The 23,211-nt window shown below is 43.2% G+C and overlaps 1 protein-coding gene across 1 annotated transcript in view; it reads right to left on the bottom strand.

The window, feature by feature from the left end:
• The window catches only part of LOC147678544 (extracellular calcium-sensing receptor-like), a 33,134-nt gene extending 18,631 nt beyond the window's left edge, over nucleotides 1–14,503 (bottom strand). The window contains exons 1-3 of the mRNA XM_086946592.1: nucleotides 14,361–14,503; nucleotides 13,333–13,624; nucleotides 5,015–5,845 (exon numbers count right to left, since the gene is read on the bottom strand). Coding sequence (XP_086802718.1) covers nucleotides 5,015–5,845; nucleotides 13,333–13,624; nucleotides 14,361–14,503 — 1,266 coding nt within the window. The remainder of the gene's footprint in view (nucleotides 1–5,014; nucleotides 5,846–13,332; nucleotides 13,625–14,360) is intronic.
• Nucleotides 14,504–23,211: the final 8,708 nt, after the last annotated feature.

Here is a 23,211-nt window from a genome sequence, read left to right on the forward strand (position 1 = left end):
TTTCTGATTTGTCAGCTCTTGCTTTTGTGGTGGAAAAAGGTGCTGAGTTTGTCGCAGAGTTCTTGTGAGGGAGGGATGTCTGTGAACTCGCTGGTGGGTTGGGCATACTCCTTGATGATGTTGAAGAGTTCTTTGCTGTTGTGTGCATGAGTGGAGATTCTGTCTTCAATCACTTTTTTCCTCGTTTTTCTGAGTCATGAGTGATAAATTCCACCTGGGAACCATGTAGGTAGTGAATGATAATGACACTGGAAACAAACAATAAATTCCCACAACCCCCCTTGCCCTCCCCCTACTCCAACACCTCAATAAAGTTGAAGCATCCCACACCCAACGAGGGAGGGTAGGATCAACTCCCTGCCAATTGATCCCAAATGAACATCCCTTGTACATAAGCGTCTTAAAACCAATGGGCTGTATGTACAAACGTAACCCTTATATTCTTGCTGTTGAATTTATTAAATGTCGGTACATGGCTCTGCAGTTGTGAGTTAGGATGATGTTGGCACCGGTTGACCCTCCATCAAGCGCATAGGGGATTTACTGCAAGTTTTGGATCATCTCTTGGAACGCGACTGACAACGTTGCTTGCCGCTGATTGTGTGGAGATCGCAGCCGGACCCCCAGATGAAGTGTCAGAGTCTATTTTGGGCAGAGTGTGGGTCTTCAGTTTTACGACTTCATCCGTCCAATTAAACTCCTCCTCGGGCTTCTTGAAGAAGGGTGTCCATGATTGGTAGGACATCTTCCAACAGGCTGGGAAGAGCAGGGAATACTGGATCTCAAGCCCCACAGGCAGGCCTTAGCCTCGGCACAAGACTGTTGACGCTGTTGAACCATCTTAGTGTAATCCGGGAAAATCATCATGTGATGGGAGGCATAGCTAAGGGTTTCCTTCAACCTGGCCTGCTATATAATGACATTCCTATCCTTATAATTAAGGAATCTAGCAATAATTGGTTGAGGACGGGCACCAGTTGATGGTTTCTGCAAAAGGACCCGTTGCGCACATTCAATGATGAAGCACTGAGACATTGAGTTAGGTGGGAGCCAGTCTATAAGCCATTTCATAAGGAAGTCCTCCGTATGATTACCAAAGCAACCTTCAGGAAATTCCACAAAATGGAGATTGTTTCTTCGGGCACGCCCTTCTGCATCTTCCACATGTTTGTCGCTAGTCCTCTCGTGAGTGTCTCTAAGAGTAGAAACTTTCTTTTGGAGGGTTGTTACCGTATCTTCTCCTGTCAAAATGTGAGATTCCGACTCAGTAATACGCCGCACTGCATTTCGGAGGTCCTGACGGAGCAGCATAACATCCAAAAAAACAGCCCCGATCCTAGCCTCAAGCATGCCTCTGGATTGTGTGATTGTTGCGAGCAATGCTGCATTATCAGGTATAGGTGTAGCCAAGTTCCCATGTTCGGGTGGTTGGGCCATAGCGCCTGTGTGTTTATCCACTGTGCATTGTTTGGAGTTAGTGCCAGGCACTTTATCCTTAACCATTCTGTCTGGATTTGTGTAAGGGTCGCCTCTGGATGTATGTGTAGGCATACACCGTTGCTTCAAGGTGGTCATGAGACTGATGACTCCAGCCCAATCACCTTGGTAGGTGGCCAGGAGCGACAGTCGGGGGGACACACCACACCCACAAGTGGCACAGAGACCTAGCCTGGCCGTTACCACCAGCGGGCACCACCCATCCCCCTTATGGGTATCGTTGTCCACTTTCGTGCTCCAGCTCCAAAGAGGATCTCAGTCTCTTCCCAAGATTATACCGGAACTTCCATCCATGGGTCACAAGGCGGGCGAGCGGCGTGTGGTCAATTTGGCCCTGGGACAGCCATACAAGGAATCTGAGACAGCTGGTGGTAGACCACCGCTCAACCCATTTATGGGTTCAAATTTCCTGCAGCAGAGCCTATATCAGTCGGGGCAGGGCGGCATCCACACAGAATAACCAATAGAGCCAGTTGCTGAGGCCAGAGCCATGGAGATATGCCCTAGAGAACTGAGGAGGTGATCCCAGAATGTCCAAGGTTCTCCCTTATCAATATCCCTGAAGTCAGATGGGGCACCTCAGTACTGCAGCACAGGCTCCCACACACCGCCAAATGTTGTCAAAGCTGTGTCCAGGAGGGGGGTGGGAGGGTGAAAGAAGGGAACAGAGAACACTCAGCCCCGATCTCACAGTAGCACAGTCCCTGATCAGGCCTCACCACACCACACAAGTTCGGGCCTGGGGGCTTTAAGGTCAGTGACATGCCACAGCGTGCCCGGTATTATCGCAGCAATCGGGGCACTCCCCGGAGACTTCCAGCAACACAGGACGCAGGGCAAGAGAGCACCGTGGCCCGATATGGCCACCAAACCGGGTATCCAGCTTGACCCGGGAGGGGCTCAGCAACTTTGGTCCGGTCATCAGCATCTCCGGCCAGCCGGGAAGAGACTCCAGCACCAGCAAGGTCCCCCGCAGGAATACCACGGCAGTGGAGATCACCCCTCTTACCGCCACGGGGCACAAAGTGGTTAACCGTACCCCCGCCGCGGCCCAAAGTTTCCGTCGAGGTCCAGGACAAGGGGCTGAAGAGGACAGCAAAATGCCACGCTGCCAGTCCTGCCATGCACCACAGCACAGCAGGAGGAACGCTCCCTTCGTCAGGGTAGAGAGCAGTCTCAATCGCCTCCAGGGCACACCTCAGCCCACCTGTTGGTGCCTCACGCACTCCGGTGCTGTGCGTTGCTTATGCCGAAGCAGGCGCTCTGAGCCTCATTTTGCCAGCGGCCGCAGGTCATGCAGCACGCACCAAGGTGTATTTCCGATGGACACCCAAGTGGCCGTGGGGCATCACGAAGGGCCATGGAGGGTGCCCGATGGGCATAGGCATGTCGATGTGGCAGGATTAATTAAGGATTTTGTAGGGCTATGGGAGATACCTTAAGGCGCATCCGCCATGTGGGACTGCCAGGCCATGCCCCCATCCTTGGCTATTTTAAATCGTGCACCGTACCATTAGAAAATGAGGTTCCCCAGGGCTCATGTCTCAGCCCACTGCTCTTTAACATATCTGTGCTCCCCCTTGCAAAGATTGTATGAGCTTTCAGGTTTGAGATGATTATTTATGCTGACAATACTCAGTTAGTAATCTCCCTCGATAAAGACCTAGTTGAAACAAAACAATGTTTTCAAGATGGTCTGACAGCAATTGCCTCATGGATGACAGATAACTGTCTCCAGTTTAAGATTATGTTATTTGGCAAGGCACAACAAATATGGCCTGCCGACTGGTGGCCAGCTGAACTTGGAACTGCTCGTTCACCTAAGTTGGTGGTTAAAAACTTGGGTATACTTATGGATCAATCCCTCCCACTGAAAGAACAGGTGAAGTCTACCTTTGGCTCATGTTTTCACATTAATGGCCTGCTGAGAAAACCTCTCCTCCCCTTCATCCCTTTCTCAGCCAGAAAAATGGTGGTCCAGGCCCTGGTGATTAGTCACCTCCACTACTGCAACATGTTGCTGGCTTCCACCAATGAGACGTTGCAATCTAAACTGCAGGTGGTGCAGAATTCTGCGGCTCACCTTATCTGTAATCGGCCTGCCATGACTGCTTCGGCGCCCCTCCTTCAAACCTGTCATTGGCTCCCAGTTCGGAAGAGAATTATCTTCAAACTGTGCTGCCTTACACACAAAGCCTTAACTGATCATGGCTGCATTTACATAGCCTCCAAACGTACACAGTACCTTCTGCCCGGACTGTTCAGATCAAGGGACAAAGCACTGTTAAGCATCCCACGTATCAAGAAGACCCGTCCGGGTGACAGGTCCTTTTCCCATCTGGCACCTTTATATTGGAATAAGCTCCCACCCTATATTAGGACCTGTATGGGCCATTTCTGCTTCAGGAAACTACAGAAGACAGTTTTGTTTTGAGCTAGTTGTGCTAGGCTGCTTAGTTGCCTGGTCGAGCCGAGATACCCTTCGGGGTGATTCAAGCAGGCCCGGACTGGCCATAGCGAGCACCAAGCAATCCCCGGGTGCGCCGCACGGGTGGGGGCCATTTTTTTTAAAGGGCCGTTTTTGCAGCATAGCCGTCCCTGTAAAAAAATCGGCGGAAAACCTGCCCTGAAACCTGAAAGTGCTCGCCCCCCCCCACCCTCCGAGCACTTTGGCAGGGCCGGTTGTGGTTTCCAGTCCGGCCCTGGATTAAAGTGCGTTATAAATGGCTTTAACATTAACATTAACAATCACCTTTTACAGAATCATCTTTTTCTTTTCCAAAGGACTTACAAACATTTCCCTTAAGATTATTTGGAGTTTAGAGTTATCTGGAATTCGAAGAGTGAATCAGATCCCAGAGGCGAATGCCCGCATTTCTAAATCCAGCAGAGTGAAACTATTGGCCTTCTGAACCTTTGCTATACATTCTCATTATTTCCTGGTGTTTCTTCCAATTGGAATTGACCTAACTGCATGTATCAGAGACATCACTTTGCTAGTGAAGGCTCTGAGTGAGAAGTGTGCGGATATCAGTTTTCCTCTTTTGTGTGTCATTGTTGAGTTGTGTGTGGCATAACACTTTTTAGAGATATATTAATACCGATGGATTGACTTAATTTAGTGGGCCAAAATCTATGATCCGTAACACAATGGGCTTTGCTAGTGCAGAACCAAGAGCCTGTTATATGTGCCTGCAGTGCATAAAGTGAATTAATTTAGCCTGGTATTTCTCTGAGTTAGGGCATTAGTTTAGGCACCACAGCTCAGAAAAAGAAAAATGCAAAGGTTGCTCATTGCTTCCTAGCAGTACGCTCTGAAAGCTGAGTGGCAACTCAGAACATTTTCTGGTTAAATAAATTCACTTTACACACTTAAGGCACATACAGCACAGTATAAAACAGGTACTCGGTCTGTAAGCCAACAAAGCAAAGCAAACCCCCCCTAACTATAACATAGTGAATCACTAGTCTGTATCACTTAACCAGCAAAGCTGTCATAAGAAATATTGATTCTCACCTGCCATGGCTGGTAATTCATGATGCTAGCACACGCCCCTTGGCTAAAGGGTCCTTCTCCCAGCCTGCAGGATCTCAGGTCCTCTAAAGCGAGTGCAATGGCATAGACTGCATTGTAGATTTTATACGGCAGTCCAAACCTGGAAATACCACTACGACTCATGTGAAGGCTTTTCAGATCCTCTGTTCCACTGCTCAGTTTGGAGCAGATCTCCTGCACAATCTTTTTGGTCTTCTGGTTCTTCCAATCACTGTTATAGGCTCCTTCCAAGAACTCTTGTAAAAATGTAAGATCTGAAACACTGGGAAGGCACAGGCTAGTGAGATAGTCTCTGAATGCTGGCATTTCTCCACTGTATATTTCAAAGCCGATGGAGCCAGTGAGAATGTTTGCATATTTTTCAATAGATAGGGAAGTGGCAGTGGACCAGCCCTCAGTGGCAACAAAAACTTTCCCAGTAACATTCTGTCTCACCATCTCATCCAGCACCACTGCCAAATTGGCCCCATTGGAGAAGACGGCAATGACTCGGGCTGTTGATTTTTTAACTACTTGGACAACTTGAAAGGCGTTCTTGTCAGCCCTGCTTGTGACAATGTTTTCAGAAAAAGCAATGCAAACCCCAGCATTAAGGAGCTCTTCCTGCAGCAGATGTATCCCTTGTTGTCCATAGTCATCATCATCACCCAGAAGACCAATCCACCTCCATCCAAAATGCATCACCAGTTGGGCCAAACCATGGGACTGGAAGTCGTCACTTGGAATGGTTCGGAAGAAGGAAGGGAACTGGTTCCGGTCACTTAGAAGGGGACTTGAAGCAGAGTAGCTGATCTTTACAATAATAAAACAGAAAGTGATGCTTTAACACATGAATTATCATAGTTCAAAAAATGATTTGAGTTTGTGTAAGGGAAGTACTGGGAGCACGATAGGAATGTATTTTGATAGGGCAAAATAGGATATTCCTTCATTCTTTTCAGGGTATAAAAAAAACAGCAGATGGACTGCGCATCGGTCATTACCAGGGGCCTCATTTATGAGGCTGTGCGTCACTTTTACCCCGCTGGTGCGTCACTTTTTGTGACGCACCAGTGGCGTAAAAAATGCACCTTGTTGCGCCATATTTACAAAGTGACGCATCTAGGTAGATGCCTCACTTTGTAAACCCCTGTGCCACATTATACCTGAACCAGGTATAATGTATGCAAGGGGGGCGTATTGATGCAAGGAAGGGTCGTAGAAGTGACGCAGTGAAATCTATGAGATTTCACTGCGTCACTTTTAGGACGCCGTTGCGTTAAAATCTTGCACCTGCCTCACAGCAGGTGTAAGACTGACTCAAGCCCTTTCACATGGGGCTTGCCCCATGTGAAAGGACGCATTGCTGGAGTTGCGTCGCTTTTGTGACACATTCCAGTAATGCGTCACTTTTGCGCTTACAGATACATCAGAAATACTGACGTATCTGTAACTCCTTGCGACATGATGCGTCATACATTAAATATGACGCATCAGGAATGTCGCAAGGGGTGCGCACAGAGAAGAGCCGCATCGCTGCTTTCGCGCAGCGATGCGTCATTTCTCATAAATGAGGCCCCAGGTGTTTTAGGTCTTGCTAGGACTGGAAGCTTACTATTTAACTTATTCTACTCCCCTGTAAAGTGCTTGCATTCCAGTGCATGGGGAACTAGTTTACTTCTCAAAGGCACACAGAATCTTCACACATTGAAGAATGTAGAAAATAAATGAAAGAAAAAAAGCAGACAAATAAAACATGCCTCTTCCTAAACATTGCTGGCATATGTTTGTAATAGAAAAATAAAATTAAACTTAGCAGCACGTGATAGTCTTGTAATGGTATTGTACATAGGTTATCACTGTTTTTAAATTCCAACATGGCTGCCATGTTGAGTAGCAAATTGTTGACCATTTCGGAGTGTTAAAAACAATGCACACAGCAATTCAAAGATGGTTTCTCAGTAAACATTGCACTGAGCAGCCATGTATGAATGCTAACGTGTATAGTGTATCTCTTTTGCATTGATCCAATGAGACCAAAAAGATGCATCTAAACATAATGGGAAACATCGTTTACAAAGCAAGCGCTACAACGCATGTCATTAGAACACATGTTTTGCATCGCAAAATCCATTACAACACGTGTCATTACATCGCATATCCATTACAACACAGTCCCCAAAGTAACGCCCCAGTGGAGTTAGAATAGTAAATGCGTTGTAATGGATTATGCGTTGTAACGACATGCATTGTAACAACATGCGTTGTAATAGAATTTGCAATGTAAAAAATGAGTTGTAACTTTATAGTTGTAACGTTATAACTTTATAAGTTGTAACGTTATAACTCGTGCGTTGTAAAGTGTCATATTAAAACATAATGGCCATATTAGAACTGGAAAAAATTATACACTCTGGGCAAAGAGGTTTAGGATGGCCATTCTATTTAGGAATATTACCCATAGGGGAGCTGTAGGACACTTAAAAAAAGGGAAAAGTAAATGCATTAAAAAGGGACATTTACAAAGAAACAATGGTAATTAAATGATTGTCTAAGACACTGAAGCACACCTATGTTAAAGGGAATGTGCACATGTGATCAGGCTAAATAATGCTTCTCAAGCCACAATAGAGCCAATGACATAAATGCACTAACACATTGCCCCATGGAGTATGCTGTCATGGGGAGAAGCAGAATGTGAATGATGCTGGAAAAACAGAAAAGGGACATTCCAAGGGCCTGGGACACAGCCACACCTGCCAGACACTGCTAAAAGAGTGTAGGGGGGATTATCACATTGCAAATATTCTACCTAAGGGTTTGTGAAAAGATGTAGAAGACACTATATTACTGTGTATACCACAGTAAACTCTCAGATTCTATGTAATAAACAGCCTGTCTACTGGGATTAACACAGCGTAATACCAATCCACCCATAGAGATCTTTTTACTTTAACATACGATTTTCAGAATAAATAAGTCAGGCCTACTGCCTTTAGTCTAAAATTTCATAATTAGCTAATTGGACCTATGACATCCAAAATAGCTCTTCCTAATGGACCATCAGTCCAATACCCTTCATCACTTGCTCCTCACCATAATCAAATTAGGCATATTTATAATAAGCGTTTTGTCAGAGATTTAATCAACACTAGACCCCTAGATAATAGTAGTAAATCTATGAGAATACATGTCGGACAATACTGGTGTACTGGCTTTAACACAGTCAAATAACAATACCTTGAGGGCCTTTTTGATATGCACGTCATAATAAATAAATCAGTCCTCCTGCTTATGTCATACGTTTTCATGATAAATAGACCAGAGCTACTGCATCTGACATAATGTTCCTATAAAACAATTGGGTAAATAGCCATTACAATTATGAAGTCACAATGCCCAACCGAGGCCTTCCACATTGAGCATAAGCTTTCCCACAAGTCAATCATCAAACGTAAAGCAATAAAATAGTAAGTAGGTAAAAAATGACATCAGCCAAAAAATACAACATATATTACACTTTTGGGGGAAACAGTTCTGTGGCCTTTCCCTATCCCCCCAACACCATGTAGCAGCATTTTAAAGTCTATCAATTCCTGAAATAGAAACTGAGATCTCAAATGTAAATCTTTATTACTTCACAAATGAGTTCGTATGCAAAATAACAACTTTATTCTTATTTCATAAAACAGCTAACCGGTATTTCAAGATCTGTTGCTCAAAGCAATTTTATTTGGATCTCATCTTTACTGATCTTTATCATTCATAAGGTATTGGTCTCACTTGATTTCATAGTCCCTTGGCATAGATATTCAGATGCACAAACTATCCTCAGTCCATAATACGGTGCAAAAACAAAGAGAGTATTCCCAAGAATTCTATCAAAACCTCCTCTGTTCATGTTCCTTGATATGTAAACTGCATTTCCAGATGATGCATAGTCAGGTTATGTTGTAACTATAAATGCCGTTAGCCTTGGCTTTTCTTTAAAAAAAAAAAAAACTCATACCAACTGTATTGAGCAAACATCTGTGTAGAGTCATGCAGTTAGACATGCCAAATTGCCCAAATGGCATACAACACTCCCCAACATGGCATAACAAAGATTCTGAAAGTACACATCTTCTACCCAGGGGTAATCAACACCAAAACCCTTTTCTACATTTGCTTGATTTGTAATCTTTCAGATTTCCTGTCACAAACTGCCTGTCGAGCTTTATCACAGTGTAATTATTATCCTCTTAATCTTTTTGGCTTCATTAAGGGGCAGATGTATCGAAATACCTATTTGCGATTCTCAAAGAGCGATTTTTTGAGAATCGCTATTCGAGAATTGCAAAATGGTATGTATCTAAAAAATCGATTTTTTTTTGTGATTTCTTATTATTCCTTAATTGCGAATAGCAAATTGCGAATTGGCAATTAAGGAATAATTTCCCATTCATTTCTATGGGCCTGGAGGCCCATAGGAATGAATGGGAAGATATTCTCAATTTGCGATTCGCAATTTGAGAATCACAAATTGAGAATATTTTCAAGGGCGCAAGGTTGTCCTAAGGACACCCTGCTTTACCCCTGAAATTCACATTTGTGTGCATATGGCGCACATACATGCCCTAAGGGCATGTATCTGTGCCACATGGCACCTTCACAAATGCAAAAAAGTGCATTTGTGTAAGAATTCGCAAATTACCACCAACTTGAAGTTGGTGGTAATTTGTGATTTCTTAAGGAAAAATTGCTAAATTGAAATGCTTGATGCCTAGCATTTAAGGAATCGCAATTTGCAATTCCTTAAATGATTACGCAAAATTAAGGAATTGCAAATTTTGCAATTCCTTCATTTTGCTATACATTTTTCTACATGCATTCCATTTAGCGAATTGTTTGTCGCAAATTCTGCTTTTTTGCGAATCGCAGCGTTTGCGACTAAAAATTCCCTTGATACATCTGCCTCCAAATGAGGTTCACAATAAATATGTGAATCTACCTACCATTGTTCTAACTTTTCATATTAAACAGTTTAGGCCTATAGCCTTGAACAATGGTTTGTCACAATAACCAACTCAATCTGCTGTTGCTGTATTGAGCTCAGGATTTCCTACAAAGCAAAGCAAAGCTCAGTGCAAGCTCTCTTTTTCAGGAGATGCACACAACTTCCACCCAATCAAAATCTGCACTCGATTTTGGCCGAGCTGAAACCCCTCTCTCAGTAGTGTTTGTGAAAGCTGTTTTTCTGTTGATCACATAAAGCATAGTTCCAAGCGCACTGTCAAGCCAGACTTTATTTACCCTTGTTGATCATCTCCTACTTTCAGAATTAAAGTTCAGTATTTTGGTATGTGGTAAACTCTTTAATATTCTAATTCTTGCCAGAAGTGGATTCTATTTTATTTTGCCCCCTGCCACACATACGCACCCACCACTGTGCTTTTCTTACAATCTTTTCAATGTGTCATGGTAAATCTCAGCCAATTCTTTCTATGTAAAAAACCTATGACAGCCATTTTCTTTTGCAGTGCTGACATCCTTATTCTGTGCGTTTCCTCACAGACATGCATTGCTAAGGCTGTGACTTAAAGCAGAAGTACCTTAATCACTTTCCGCCCTCAAATAAGTAAAACTTCCCTGGGTGTGTTCTGCCTCACAGCGTGTGGTGTTAGTTTGCTTGAATGCATCCGTACCACTGTCATTAATGCTGTGAGCTGTGTAACCTTTTTTAGGTCGAGCCTGGGCAGCGCATGCGCTGCTCTGCGGCATGCTGTATTGGAGTATGGAATAGAAGCCCCACCCACTCGATGCCCATATTTGTTGTTGGTTTGTGTCGTTGTCCATCGTAATGCTGGCTGCTGATTCGTTAATAGGTGTGTTAGTCACTCCTTAGTACCGCCTTGTCTTCATTTGTAACCTCCTATGGGGACTGGCCCTTTTACTTCGGTTGTTACACAGTGAGTCTTTTTTAGCACTACATTCTTTAATGAGTTTCTCCAACTGCGGACACAACATGCTTTCCTGCAACATTCAGCACGCCATGCGCACTTTCACTTTTCATGTAGCCCGGGACAATGGCGGGTGCTTCTTGGAATAGGTCTTGCATTTACAAAAGTTTGAGTTATTGGTGTTGTAAATGACAATGCCTTTTATTTATGTGTTAATTAGCAAAACATATAAATAAAAGGCATTGTCCTTTACAATGCCAATAGCTTAAACTCATGCAAATGTGAGACCTATTGCATTGCAAATGCTTGTTTTACCAGTACCTGATTTTACTGATGCTCTGGAGCTTTGCCCATCTGCCCTGCATGCTACATTATCCTGCATGCCCTGCATTGCCTGACTTGACCTATTTTGCAAAGGTTTGTGTTGTTTTTTCTGGCTTTGCATCGGACCACTCTGCTGTTATGTTTTGTTTGACCATGACCTTTAGTGAGGTGCCTTTTGCTACTGTGCATTGCCCTGCTGTATCCTTTGAACCAGTCAGTCTGAACTGTGAATTGCTGTATACCATACAGCAAGCACCCTATCCGTTTTATTCTGTAAATGTTTGCTGACTTTTTCCCTCTTAACATGTGCTTTGTAGTTTTTCTTGCGGTTGCTTCATTTCTATGTGATGCATCTGCATTGCCTCTCTGAACACTGTATTATTGTGTGCAGAATTACTACAGAACTACAAGTAATTCCATAAATGCACCCTTTAAATATCTGCAGATCATTCCCAAATTACATCCCTGACCATTGAGACAGTTTCCTCCAGCTTTGACCTGGTCAACATGTCCCAGGAATCACATGCGGGTAGGTTTGCATGCAAAAAGTATTACATACCTCATAACTTCGATTTTTCAGGACACTCCCATGTCTGTCCAACTCAGTAAATAGAGGTCACTTGCAATTAAGCGTTCTATTATTCCCCACCGCAATTACATTGCGCTGAAAATGTCAGCAAAACTTAAACTTGCAGTCATGCATATATATTCCGCAATGGAATCATGCTACAAACATGCACATGTGGTGAATCGCACCCCAGGTTCGGTTTGGCTTGGATGGGTTCTGATCGTGTATAAGTCATGTCAGTACGCAGAGAAAAAAAAACTCATGCGTGACACGGAAATCCAGCAAATTGTTTAATGCAACCGCTGTATATACAGAGTTCCTTAATTGGCTCTAGAGAGCACAGTTGGGATGCATGGACCATCATCCACTGCTCAGAGTTTCTGAACAGACCTGTCTGCTGCTTCCTTACTAACCAGGTGTGGCTCCTCCACTAGGGCTGAGGAGCATCGCCCGCTGCATTCCCGCAGTGAGAGAAAGGCAAGACATAAAATGGCATTAACTAAAAGTTATTACCATTTCATGTTTCCTTTGAGCATTGCGAGCGGGGCTGCTCTGCTCTTTGTGCAGGGTAGAGGAAGAGTGGTTTGCCCAATCCTGAATGTTCAAAGACTATTTGGTCACATTCTCAGGCCACCCAAACCAGTCATGCGCTCTCTGCCCTTCTCCATGCAGGCTGCATAGCAGCCTGCATTTAGAACATGGCCACCCCATTAGCCCCTGGCGGCCCGACCAATCAGAATGATGCTTGCAGTGTTGTGATTGGCTTAGGGGAGGGACCTGGCTGCCTGCTTCCTGTTCCTGTCAGAGGCAGGAGAGCATGAGCAGGAGCCGAAAAGGTGCAGCACCCGGCGGAAAGTTACGTTTAATTTATTATTATGATTTTTTTTATTTCCCCCGCGATCCCCCCTTGCGCCACCCCCGCGAATCCCCCCTGCGCCCGCCCCACCAACCGCGAGCAATGTCGGGCACTACTGGTACTAAGTCATTCAATGCTTGGTTTGGCCCCGTTCCACACCCTGGCGCAAAACAGGATGGTGGTAGAGTGTGTGGGAGTTCTTTTATCAACACATTGGATTCGCCAAAATCAAGCGAATGAGATTTAGGCTTTAGTTTACGATCTTTGAAGTGCGCCATTTGGTCCGAAGAAAAGTTCTTCCGCAGTTGATGCCATTTGTGTTTCAAGCTTCAGTTGCTGATGCTACTCTAGTAAAGTATGTTACTTCCGCTGCTTCTTTATTCACTTGAACACGTTTGATTTATCTCTTAAAACATTTAAGTGAGTGACTCAGGAGCGTAATGCAGGCCCCTACGATGCATGGGGGACCTCATCACTTCATAGGTTCCCCTATTCAGCTCAAGGACACTAAATATCTGTAAGATATTGGAGACTCAGAACCCCCTTACCTCATTCTGCAGGGGGCCCTGTCATTTTGAATGATGCCACTGAAGTGACTGTTTCGGAATCTCACCTGCGGGTATCGGTACAATCCCAGTATCCGGGCCATGAGCACTGAACTTGTCGAGATGGCATCCCCTACGATAGCTGCAGGTGGGTGACTTCTCCAGCACTGGAAGTTTGGAATTGGTTCCTCTTTTCCTGTCAGCATCCACAGAGTACCCTCAAGTGATCGCTGTATCCCCATACAGGAGTCGTGGATCCAGAACCCTAGGGTGATGTTGGGTAGGATAGCAGGATCACTGTTGATCTCCTCAATCGCAAACACCATAGCTTGCAGCCAGAGGAAATTCTCAAACACAAACCTGCATTGAAAAATTCGCCAAAGAGGTCACTTTTTGGGCCTGTGAAGGAAGTCATTACAATCTGCACAAGAAATATTTAAGTTGCATTGTTATATCTGGTAATTGGAAATTGGCGCAGTGTCGTGAAAGCTTTTTCTGCCTACGCAACTTAATCATAAACTGTACAATCACTTGAGGATCCATTACAAATAATACTGCAGCGTTGAAGAATGGCATTATCTTCTGAAGGCAGTGGTGCACTTCCACTATATCAATATCACAACATTGATATCAATACTGAGAATTGATAAGTAGATCGGTGGACATCACATAAAATACAACTATGTTGGCGGCTTCATCTATGGCTCTTGAATTGTATGTTTTTTTTAATTGGAAAAATGTAATTCATTTTTAATACTTTAAATCCAATTCTAATTACTTTATTGAAGTATTTAAATGCAATTTTAAAAGGATGTACACTTTAATATTATACTTTAAAACGTGTATATGTAATACAGACACTATACATTATGCACATATAGATAATGTACGTACATTTAATAGTGCATTATTACATACAATTGGATGTTCTGTAATTAATGTATTACATAAATAAAACTCTCACAAAATAATGGTGCGCCCTGCCTAAGACCTCTTAATAAAAAATTAGCACTATATTACGTGACATTGTATAAATTAACATACAATAGAAGTGACAACATATTGATTTCTCCCAAAAAGTGCTAGTCTTGCTTACGTTTGACATGTGGTCACTGACGGTTCCTCTCTGAAGGTGATGACCTGGTACTCCCTGGCATCATGGATAGCAATGACCCCACCGATCATTATTTCGCCATCTCTCGAGAATCCGCTAACGGTGGCTCTCTGAAGTTGGCACATGGTTGTCACAGGATGAGTCACACACAGGGGCAGTAGGAAGGTGGCCATCCAATACACCACTGCTCTGTGGCAAATTTGGGTAAAACGTATGAAGGACATACTGTCAGCGTCCTGTAGAAACGCCTTGTCCTTTCCAGTACTGGATGAGAAAATCTGTATTCTGCCTGCTGTAATGTTATTTGTTGTTGACACTGCCCTGGATCCGTCATAGTGTGATGAGGATTTAACTAAACAAATTTAAAAATCAACAGGTTATGGTAAGTAAACATCTCTTTTTAGGACCCCTAATATTTATTTGTTTATTCAATTATGTATCCAGCTCTGACTGAGATGCACAGGCAATCAGAAAATTGACAACTAAAAAATAGCATAGCCTGATTTCCAAAGGTAAACTTACACTTTTGTATAAAATAGGACTCTCCTAACTTTTTATGTGTGGAGACTCCGCTGTTGTATAGATACTACCAGCAAAATACCTTTGTGAATATCAAACAATCGTAAGGAAGGTAAAAATAAAGATGAGTAGGACGCAAAATCAGTCAAAACTGAATCCATATGATGAAGTCCTACCTACACCAATAGCCCCATTTGTAAATTAGCATATATTTTCAGTTTTATGGTCTGGCTTGATAATGCAGCTGTCGCCATATAATAATGTGAGAACTACCAGGAGTGTAGCATTGACCCCTTCCACATATTTGGCAGCAAGGAGTATATATTTTTATTGGGCAGACATTGCATGCTACCACAAAAAAAGTGCTTGCCCTCCACACAGCTGTGGTAATTTTTGTGTATTTATATCCAGCTGTTGCGCACCCACAAGGGGCACCCACAAGGCACTGTAAAGTTATTAAAGTGTCTTAGAAAACTAAATAATTTATGGTGTGGTTCTGAGGCTGCACCACCGATAGGAGGAGGCAGTCATTAAATACATGTTTTTTTTAGGTCCGGCTTGTCGGTGCATTCGTAAATCTGACCTATTGGCATTGCCACTGTTTGGTTCTGGGTTATTTCGATTTTATCTCAACAAATTTATGTTCAAAGCCCTGCCTTCCTAAAACAAGGGCCTGCACTAAAATCCATATATCTGTTAATCATACTATGTATGTTCATTTTTTTGGGGGGATTTAGATTTGCTGCAGTTACCTGTACAAAACGGAAAATGTATGCTGATTTTTGTTTTTCTTGCTTTCGAAGATCAGCATACCGTGGAACCGACATAAGCTCAGGGAAAAATGTAGAAATCGGCATATTCCAGCAGGTCTCCTTAATGCCATTATTTCACTATACAGTAACACCTGGATTAAAGTAAAGCTAGCGGATAACACCATAACAAAGAAGTGCCTGACAAACCGCAGATTAAAAAAGGGATGTGTACTTGCCCTCACGCTGTTTAATCTGTACACCGCTGATCTGAGGAAGAAGCTTCTTAATGCCAGCCTCGTAACCTTGAAAATCGGGAACAACAAACTACAAATTTTACAATACGCAGACGACTTAGTGGTAATGGACCACACAAAAATCAGGTTACAAAGAGGCCTAGACACCCTCAATAAGTACAATGATAGCAACAAGCTTACAATAAATGCTCAAAAAAAGAAAGTAGTCATTTTTGGCCACTTCCCCAAAAAAGCTTTACTGAAATGGCAAGTGGGTAAGGAAATTATCAATACCACAAGATCATACAATTATCTCGGGTGCTGGCTAAGTGAAATAGGTAAAGCAACATCACACATGCACAAAATGAAGGCCAGAGCACAGGCAACAATATTTTCGCTATGCAAATTAAATGAGCTAATGCACAGTCCAACGTCAGCCCCTATTAGAAAAGTAAAACAAGCTAAAATTACGGCAACTGCAGGTTATGCACAGCAGGCATTTCCAGGCAAAACGGAAGCATTGTTGGACAAAGTGCAATGCCTGGCCTACAAACGCATTTTTAAACTTCCGAAATATACTCGTAACAGCCTAATTCGTTTGGAGTTCGGCCTAAGGCAACAAAGTAAGGAATGCTTGGGAACGCATGCAAAGTATTACTATCAAGTGTTAACAGCCCCAGCCGGAAGCTTAAAAAGTATGCTTAAGCCAATTTATGGAGAGACCACCAACCCGTGGCAAGGTTACAAGAAAAAAGTGGTGGAAACATTGAGGTTGGCAATCGAAAACTGGCTGGAAGGATCAATAAACTACCTAGCAATTAAAAACGCAATTAACAAACAATGTTTTCAAATGTCGCTCACAAATGACCTAGCGGAATATGTAACAGGAAGAGGGCCACCAAGGTTGGTAACATCATATACTGGGCATAAAACCCAGCCCTATCTTAATCAAGCACTAGGAAGGAAAGCACTTAAAAACATTATATCATTATATGGGCCAGACTAGTGCCCCTCCATATCAAAGAATTAAACCCCAGGTGGAAGTCCCTTGAACATAAAATAAGATGCAGACTCAGCAACTATAAACACAAATCTCTGCTACACAAGATTTGTTGCTGTCCCGGTATGCTTTTGCCTTGTCAGACTCTTTTAAAACAAATTTGGCGGCAAAATGGGGTTCGATAAGTAAAAGAAGCCGTTTTGACATTTTTTTCCTGCACTCTTCCGTCGGACTTGGCCAGGTTCGGGAAATACATGGCCGAGCAGGCTTATGGTAGAAGGGGGGTCAGGCAAGATGAAAGATAATTTGGCTTAATAAGTAACGTGCCTCCACTATCCAGTCGGTGAAGATCTCATTCTAGCTATAAAAATTTTAGATCATGCAAGAAACTTCGCCAAAAGGATGAACTGGCAGCTTCTTGTTGTTTTACCAATATATATATATATATATATATATATCTGGTTGCAGCGTGATCCAGGGCAACTCGCCTGAAACGCGTAGCTGCTGGTCTCTGTACAGGTTGTAAATAAAATCCCATCTTTGCTGACTTTTGTGGTCCGTCTCCCTCGTCTGCAAGCGTGCGCTGCTGCGGCTTGAAACGCTGTGAGAGCCGAGGAGGAGCTGAGTCTTTATATATATATATATATATATATATATATATATATATATATATATATATATATATATATATATATATATATATATATATATATATATATATATATATATATAGACAAACAGGATCCCAACCGCTCTTGGTAGCGGTTGTAGCGGGCGTAGACCTCATAGACCTCAACGAGCAAGATGCGATGTTAAATCATCAGCCAGCACCTATATATATATATATATATATTCTTTTTTTTTAATATAATGCTTTGAGAGTGTTGCATTCAAATGTTTTTCTTTTATAATTTTCCCAATTTCCTTTTAAACTGTATGTAAGACTTATTGCAAATGGTTTTAAGTAACTATGCAATAAAAAAAAATCATTCATAGCGTGGAAGAGGGCAGGTGTTTGTTGTGTGACTTATACCAAACTATTGTTTAGCAGTAAACTAATATCTATGCAATTTAAACGTGTCACGGGTCATATATTAACTGTGAAGAGTCCAAGAGGAAAAGTGCAGGTGTTTCAAATCTCACGAAATTGTAAAGATTACCACAGAGCTCCCGGAAAATACACAAATAAATTCGCCAATTCCTAATTTAGAGAATGACACATCTATGCACAGATGAATACTGTTTCTTTGTAACATATTAAATGCCGGAAGGCCCGAGGTGTTCTCAACATCCCGCCGGCAGCACTGAGAAATGCGGTGAGGCCGAGGGAGACGGGAATGGACTTGCAATTTTTCAGGCGCCAGCAACAGCTGCCAAGTCTGAAGGGTTTAGGCTCTGCCTGGGGCGGATTAGATTAGCTACTTTTTGCATTTGTGAGGTTATTTAGTGCGTGTGTGTTTATATTATTATTAATTTATGACTTAGAAACTCGTTTCACCGTCATACTTTTTCACTTATCTACTGAATGTCATTTTGGAAATGCAATACCATGCGTTTAACAGTGTCACAGCAGAGAGGATGGAAATATTGCTAAAGTTACGCTTTCCTACATAGGAAAATATACATATTGAATAGTAAACAGTGGGGGAGGGCATTGGATCCTACTGCACTCATACCTCATGTTTATTATATCTCTTACTTATTTAGAGTTTGGTATAGTGGGGCATACACCAAATAACGCCAGGTGCCCTACATGCCAAAGTGTGAGTGCCATTGGCATCAATGTAGTGGAGGGGACACCTGCCACGTTCTGTCGGAAGTCCTACATTTCCACAACTTTAAATAAGGGCCACTCTTCACAAAGACCGTGAGGCATATTACCAAGGGGGGTGGTAGGCAATTATCGCCGGTTTAGCGGCCGTTTTTGGCCGCTAAGCAGCGATAATTCTATCGCTTTATTAGCAAGCTGTCGCTAACTGATGTAGCGACAGCTTTTAGGCGATAGCGAGCGGTTTGGGGCCCGCTTTGCATGTCAGCGATATTTATAGCTAATGACATGCAAAGTGGGCGTACCCAACCTGTTATCGACTGAAAGCAGTCGCTAACGTCGCTATCGTCTATTAGCAAGGCAAGCGTAGCGATGGAAATATTCCCGCTATCGCCAAAAACTAACGCCTGCTCAGACCAGTTCTTAGCCATGTTATCCAATGGGAGTTGGATAACATGGCTAAGAGCATTTTGTCGCTAATGAGTGAATATCGCTGTATTCTCAGCGATATTCACGCTATCGCCAGAAAAATTATCACTTTGGAGATAAACGTTGCTAATAGCAAGTTATCTCAGCGATAATTTCCGGCGATGCTTAGCGATAAAAAAATCGTTGCAAAGCCTAGTTAGCAATAAATAGCGCTACTCGTTGGAAATATGCCCCCATATTTTTCCCACAAACCAGTGGTCTATGCACAATCTGAGTCCCCTGCGCTTACCTGCATCCACCTGAGCTCTCACACCATCAGCAATCAGGCCATGGGGTCCTGGCTGAGAGCCGAGTGACACTGAGGGACAGTCGTGCTCCAGGGCGGATGCTTGCTGTCACACTGGTCCTCCCGTGGAGCTGCGCCCTCCATTCCAAGATGACCCGCTTCTGGTGCTCAGGGAGACCGCATCTCACAGACCAAGCGACAAACTTTCCTCTAAATTCAGTGGATAAATGTTTTTGGCTCTGGGACAGTCTATTTGCACATCTGGGTGTTACCGCGGCTCCCGGTGTCTCTGGTGTTCTTGTTCACAGTGTATCTGTGGATACGGGATGTTCTAACGCTCACAGGATGGCTGGTCCAGGGGCCACGAGTTCATCTCTGTACATGTTTGTGTCTCTGTGAATCTAGGGCCCTGTATCTGGAGCTCGTTAGGGTTAATGTGGACCCCTGTGCTTTACTTAGTGACACTCCCCAATGCCCCCCTGGACTCACAATATGGTGATAGGATTTTAATTCTAGTGTCCCTGTGACACAAGAATGCTTTATCAGTGCATGTCATGTCTTATGGGGCCTGGGAGTCGCTCTCTTCAACTTATATTTGCAAAGCGTTTGGGTCCTTTCAGCTCATTTCCTTCTAATACATAAAAGGCTATAGAAACATGTTATTCCTGCCCCTTAGCTTTGTCCTTGTAGGTCCAGCACTCTGATAACTTCTCCTTCTGAGTGTCTACCTGGACCCAGCTCTCCAATGTCTCCTCTCTCTGGCACTCTCATCTTTGTTATTTCTGAGTGGGCCCATGGATGTATGATGCTGTACCATCTTCTGCAGTTGTCATTTCATCCAAGACAATGTCTGCCTTTCTCCTTTCTTTGCTGATCCTAAAGACTCTTCTTCTGAACTCCCTTTGACTCCTTATTTAGACCTCGTAAACTCTGTCTGCTTCTGTCTGCTTCGCCGATGGATCCGCCTTTTGTGTGCGCCAGTGGCTGTCTGCTGCAATCCTTTATTCAAACGTGAGTTCCCCATGGAGCAAGACACAGGAACAGTAATTTAAAAGATTGCGCCCGGAGTTCTCCTAGGAAAGAGATAATAACACATATGCTAATTGCTCGAAGTGGAGCACAATACTTAATGAAGTAATGTTTATTGACAAATGATGTACTTTCTTTCAACTCACCAGCACCCAAGTGCGGATGGAGAAAGAGTACCAGGCAGGCACATTTCCAAGATTAAATATCTATCCATCCATCAACGTTCAGTGAGTGCATAGGTCATTACTTTTAGCAGTAGGTGTGATTATACTACTGTCACAGCAATGTCCATATCAGTGATGAATGTGTAAATAAATAAAAGTGTAGGGATCCAAAGATTTTCTCAGAAGCCTGCCACCAGTGCTGTCAAATATTGGGGATTGATAAATAACTGAGCTTCCAAACCCTGGTTCCCCCTTGTACCTCTTTTTTACACCACTTTACACTTCCCATCTCTTACAGATTCTTTTTCATCCTTTGTCATGGTTTTTCAATTTTTATCTACTTCTTCCTTCCTTCATTGACTGTCTTTTTGCACCTTGCTCTGGGAGAACGATTGAAGATGGAAAAGCGATCTGGCCATCAAATATGAGTGCGGGATGAGTTAACATCTGGATGAGTTCTAATTTTTCTTATCCCGGTAGTGAATACTCTACATTACACAAAAATTTTTTTTTTGCTGAAGTACTCACAACTAAGACAGAGTTGAGAAGGTTATTTAACAACTCGGTTGGTGGCTGTACCAGTGGGTGAGAAGGAAGTGTGGTGGTAATTCAATTCAATTCAATTCAATACATCTTTATTCGGTTGGGTGTACAACCATAAAACCTCATAAAAAGAAAATAATTTATATACAGCAATGTATAATAAAGGACATAGTAAATACAATTAAATATCAGATAAAACAAATTATGCAACCTCGCTTCATTGTTTTAGATTCATGATGCATATCCTTTGCTCAGACTCAGCAGTGTATAATAAGAAAACGTAAAAAGTACAATTACATATCAGATAAAAAACAAATCAGTCAACCTCACATCACAAATTTATATTCATGATACATACCTTTTAGCTCACACTCAGGGACTGAATAATAAAATTTAGAACAGTAAAACAAATCAACGGGGACTGAAGGTGCCGCAAGAAATGTTAATCCCTCATGATTCGAGTTAAATGATTTCCCTTTAAGGAGTGGTCTTAAAATTGGGATCTGTAGACTGCCTAATGTAGGCAAAACAATGTAAAGTGCTTAGTAGTTTGGCACAAAATCCCATCACAGGCTCAGGGCGGCAAAGAATCAAACCAAGAACCTGTAACCGGGAAAGCCCCTAAATAATGAATCATATTCACCAAGAACCCTAAAAGATAAAATCTCTCTTGAGAAGTTTTAATCCAGGTTAGACTTGTCATCCTTGGCATGGTTTCCCCTATATTTGTGCCTCTATCTCCTCTATTTTTGATGGTATGCTGGACTTCATTTTTGCAGGATTGTTTACTCGGGCCCTTTACCAGTACTGATCAGTGCTAAAGTGCAAGTGCTCCCAGGTAAATTGTGATTTTGATTTTTTATCCATGATTGGCAAATTTGATTTACTGGTAAGTCCCTAGTAAATTGCCCTTTGTGTGCCCCGTGCAAAAGAGCTGACAGAATGCAGAAGCATGTCATACATTCACCCCAGTACAGAGATCTAAGCCTAAATCCATAGTTTTTTTTTGCTCACCATGACATTCCAGTTTGAATCCCGCTATATGCAAATCAGTCTTGTCCCTGTGCCCAATGGGAACAGTCCAGCCCGAACTGCCAGGCCAGGTCCTCCCTGGACTGGAACCAAGCATCCTAGGACCTGTTTCGGGGTTTCACCCCTCATTATCCAGGATAGCTTGACTCCAGTGGCATGGAGAGCACGGGACCCACGTCTGGGCATACCCATGCCACTCAGGGTGACAAATTCAAAAAGAACAATTGATGGACACAATGCAGAACAATGTCATACATTCACCTCAGTAAAGAGATACGGGCCTAAATCCGTCTTTTGTTTGCTCACCATGCCATTCCAGTTTGAACCCAGCCTTATGCAAATCAGTCTTGACCCTGTGCCCATTGGAAGCAGTCCAGCCAGAACTGCCAGGCCAGGTCCTCCCTGGTGGCAGATTCACCGCAATCGTGCGGCCAAATCCCACCGGCAAGATTGCAATGGCACAGGTTCGACAGCAGCTATCATAACGATTGCCTGTCAGACCGCATTGTTTTAGTAGAATGGTGGCAGTGCCTGGCAGACACCATCCCCCATATTACGATGCTGCTCCCTGCCAGCGTTTACATGGGAGTGAAACCGCCATGTTAAGGCTGGTGCGGATGTACTTTGGGACCTGTTGCGGGCCCCCATTGTGGCAGGGGAGTTTTGTTTAGCACTTCGGGGCACCTATGGTACCCCCAACATTTCCTGCACCAGGTGGCAACACCGCATGGTGCCTGCCACGTAGTGCAGGGAAATGAAAACAGTGCATTTAAGATATTGAGGCGGGTGCTGCATCCAGCAGCACTCGCCACAATGTGAGGAATACACGAGAGGACCGCTATGGTGGCCGGTCCCAATTCCCGCAATGATGGTGGACGGAGTTAAGTCCATCCACCATCCTAATCACCCCTTAAGTGTTAATAAAAAAGAACTCTTTTAAAAGTGGAGTACTTTTCGTGAATAGTTTACAAATACTGGAATGCATCAATATTCCTCAACCCTAGGGTTATATTTCATCTCCATATTCCTCATTGATATACTTTTTTCAATATACATTCACAGTATCGTTTCTATAATC

Source organism: Lissotriton vulgaris, chromosome 12 (genome assembly GCF_964263255.1).
Source record: "Lissotriton vulgaris chromosome 12, aLisVul1.2, whole genome shotgun sequence".
NCBI lineage: Eukaryota > Metazoa > Chordata > Amphibia > Caudata > Salamandridae > Lissotriton > Lissotriton vulgaris.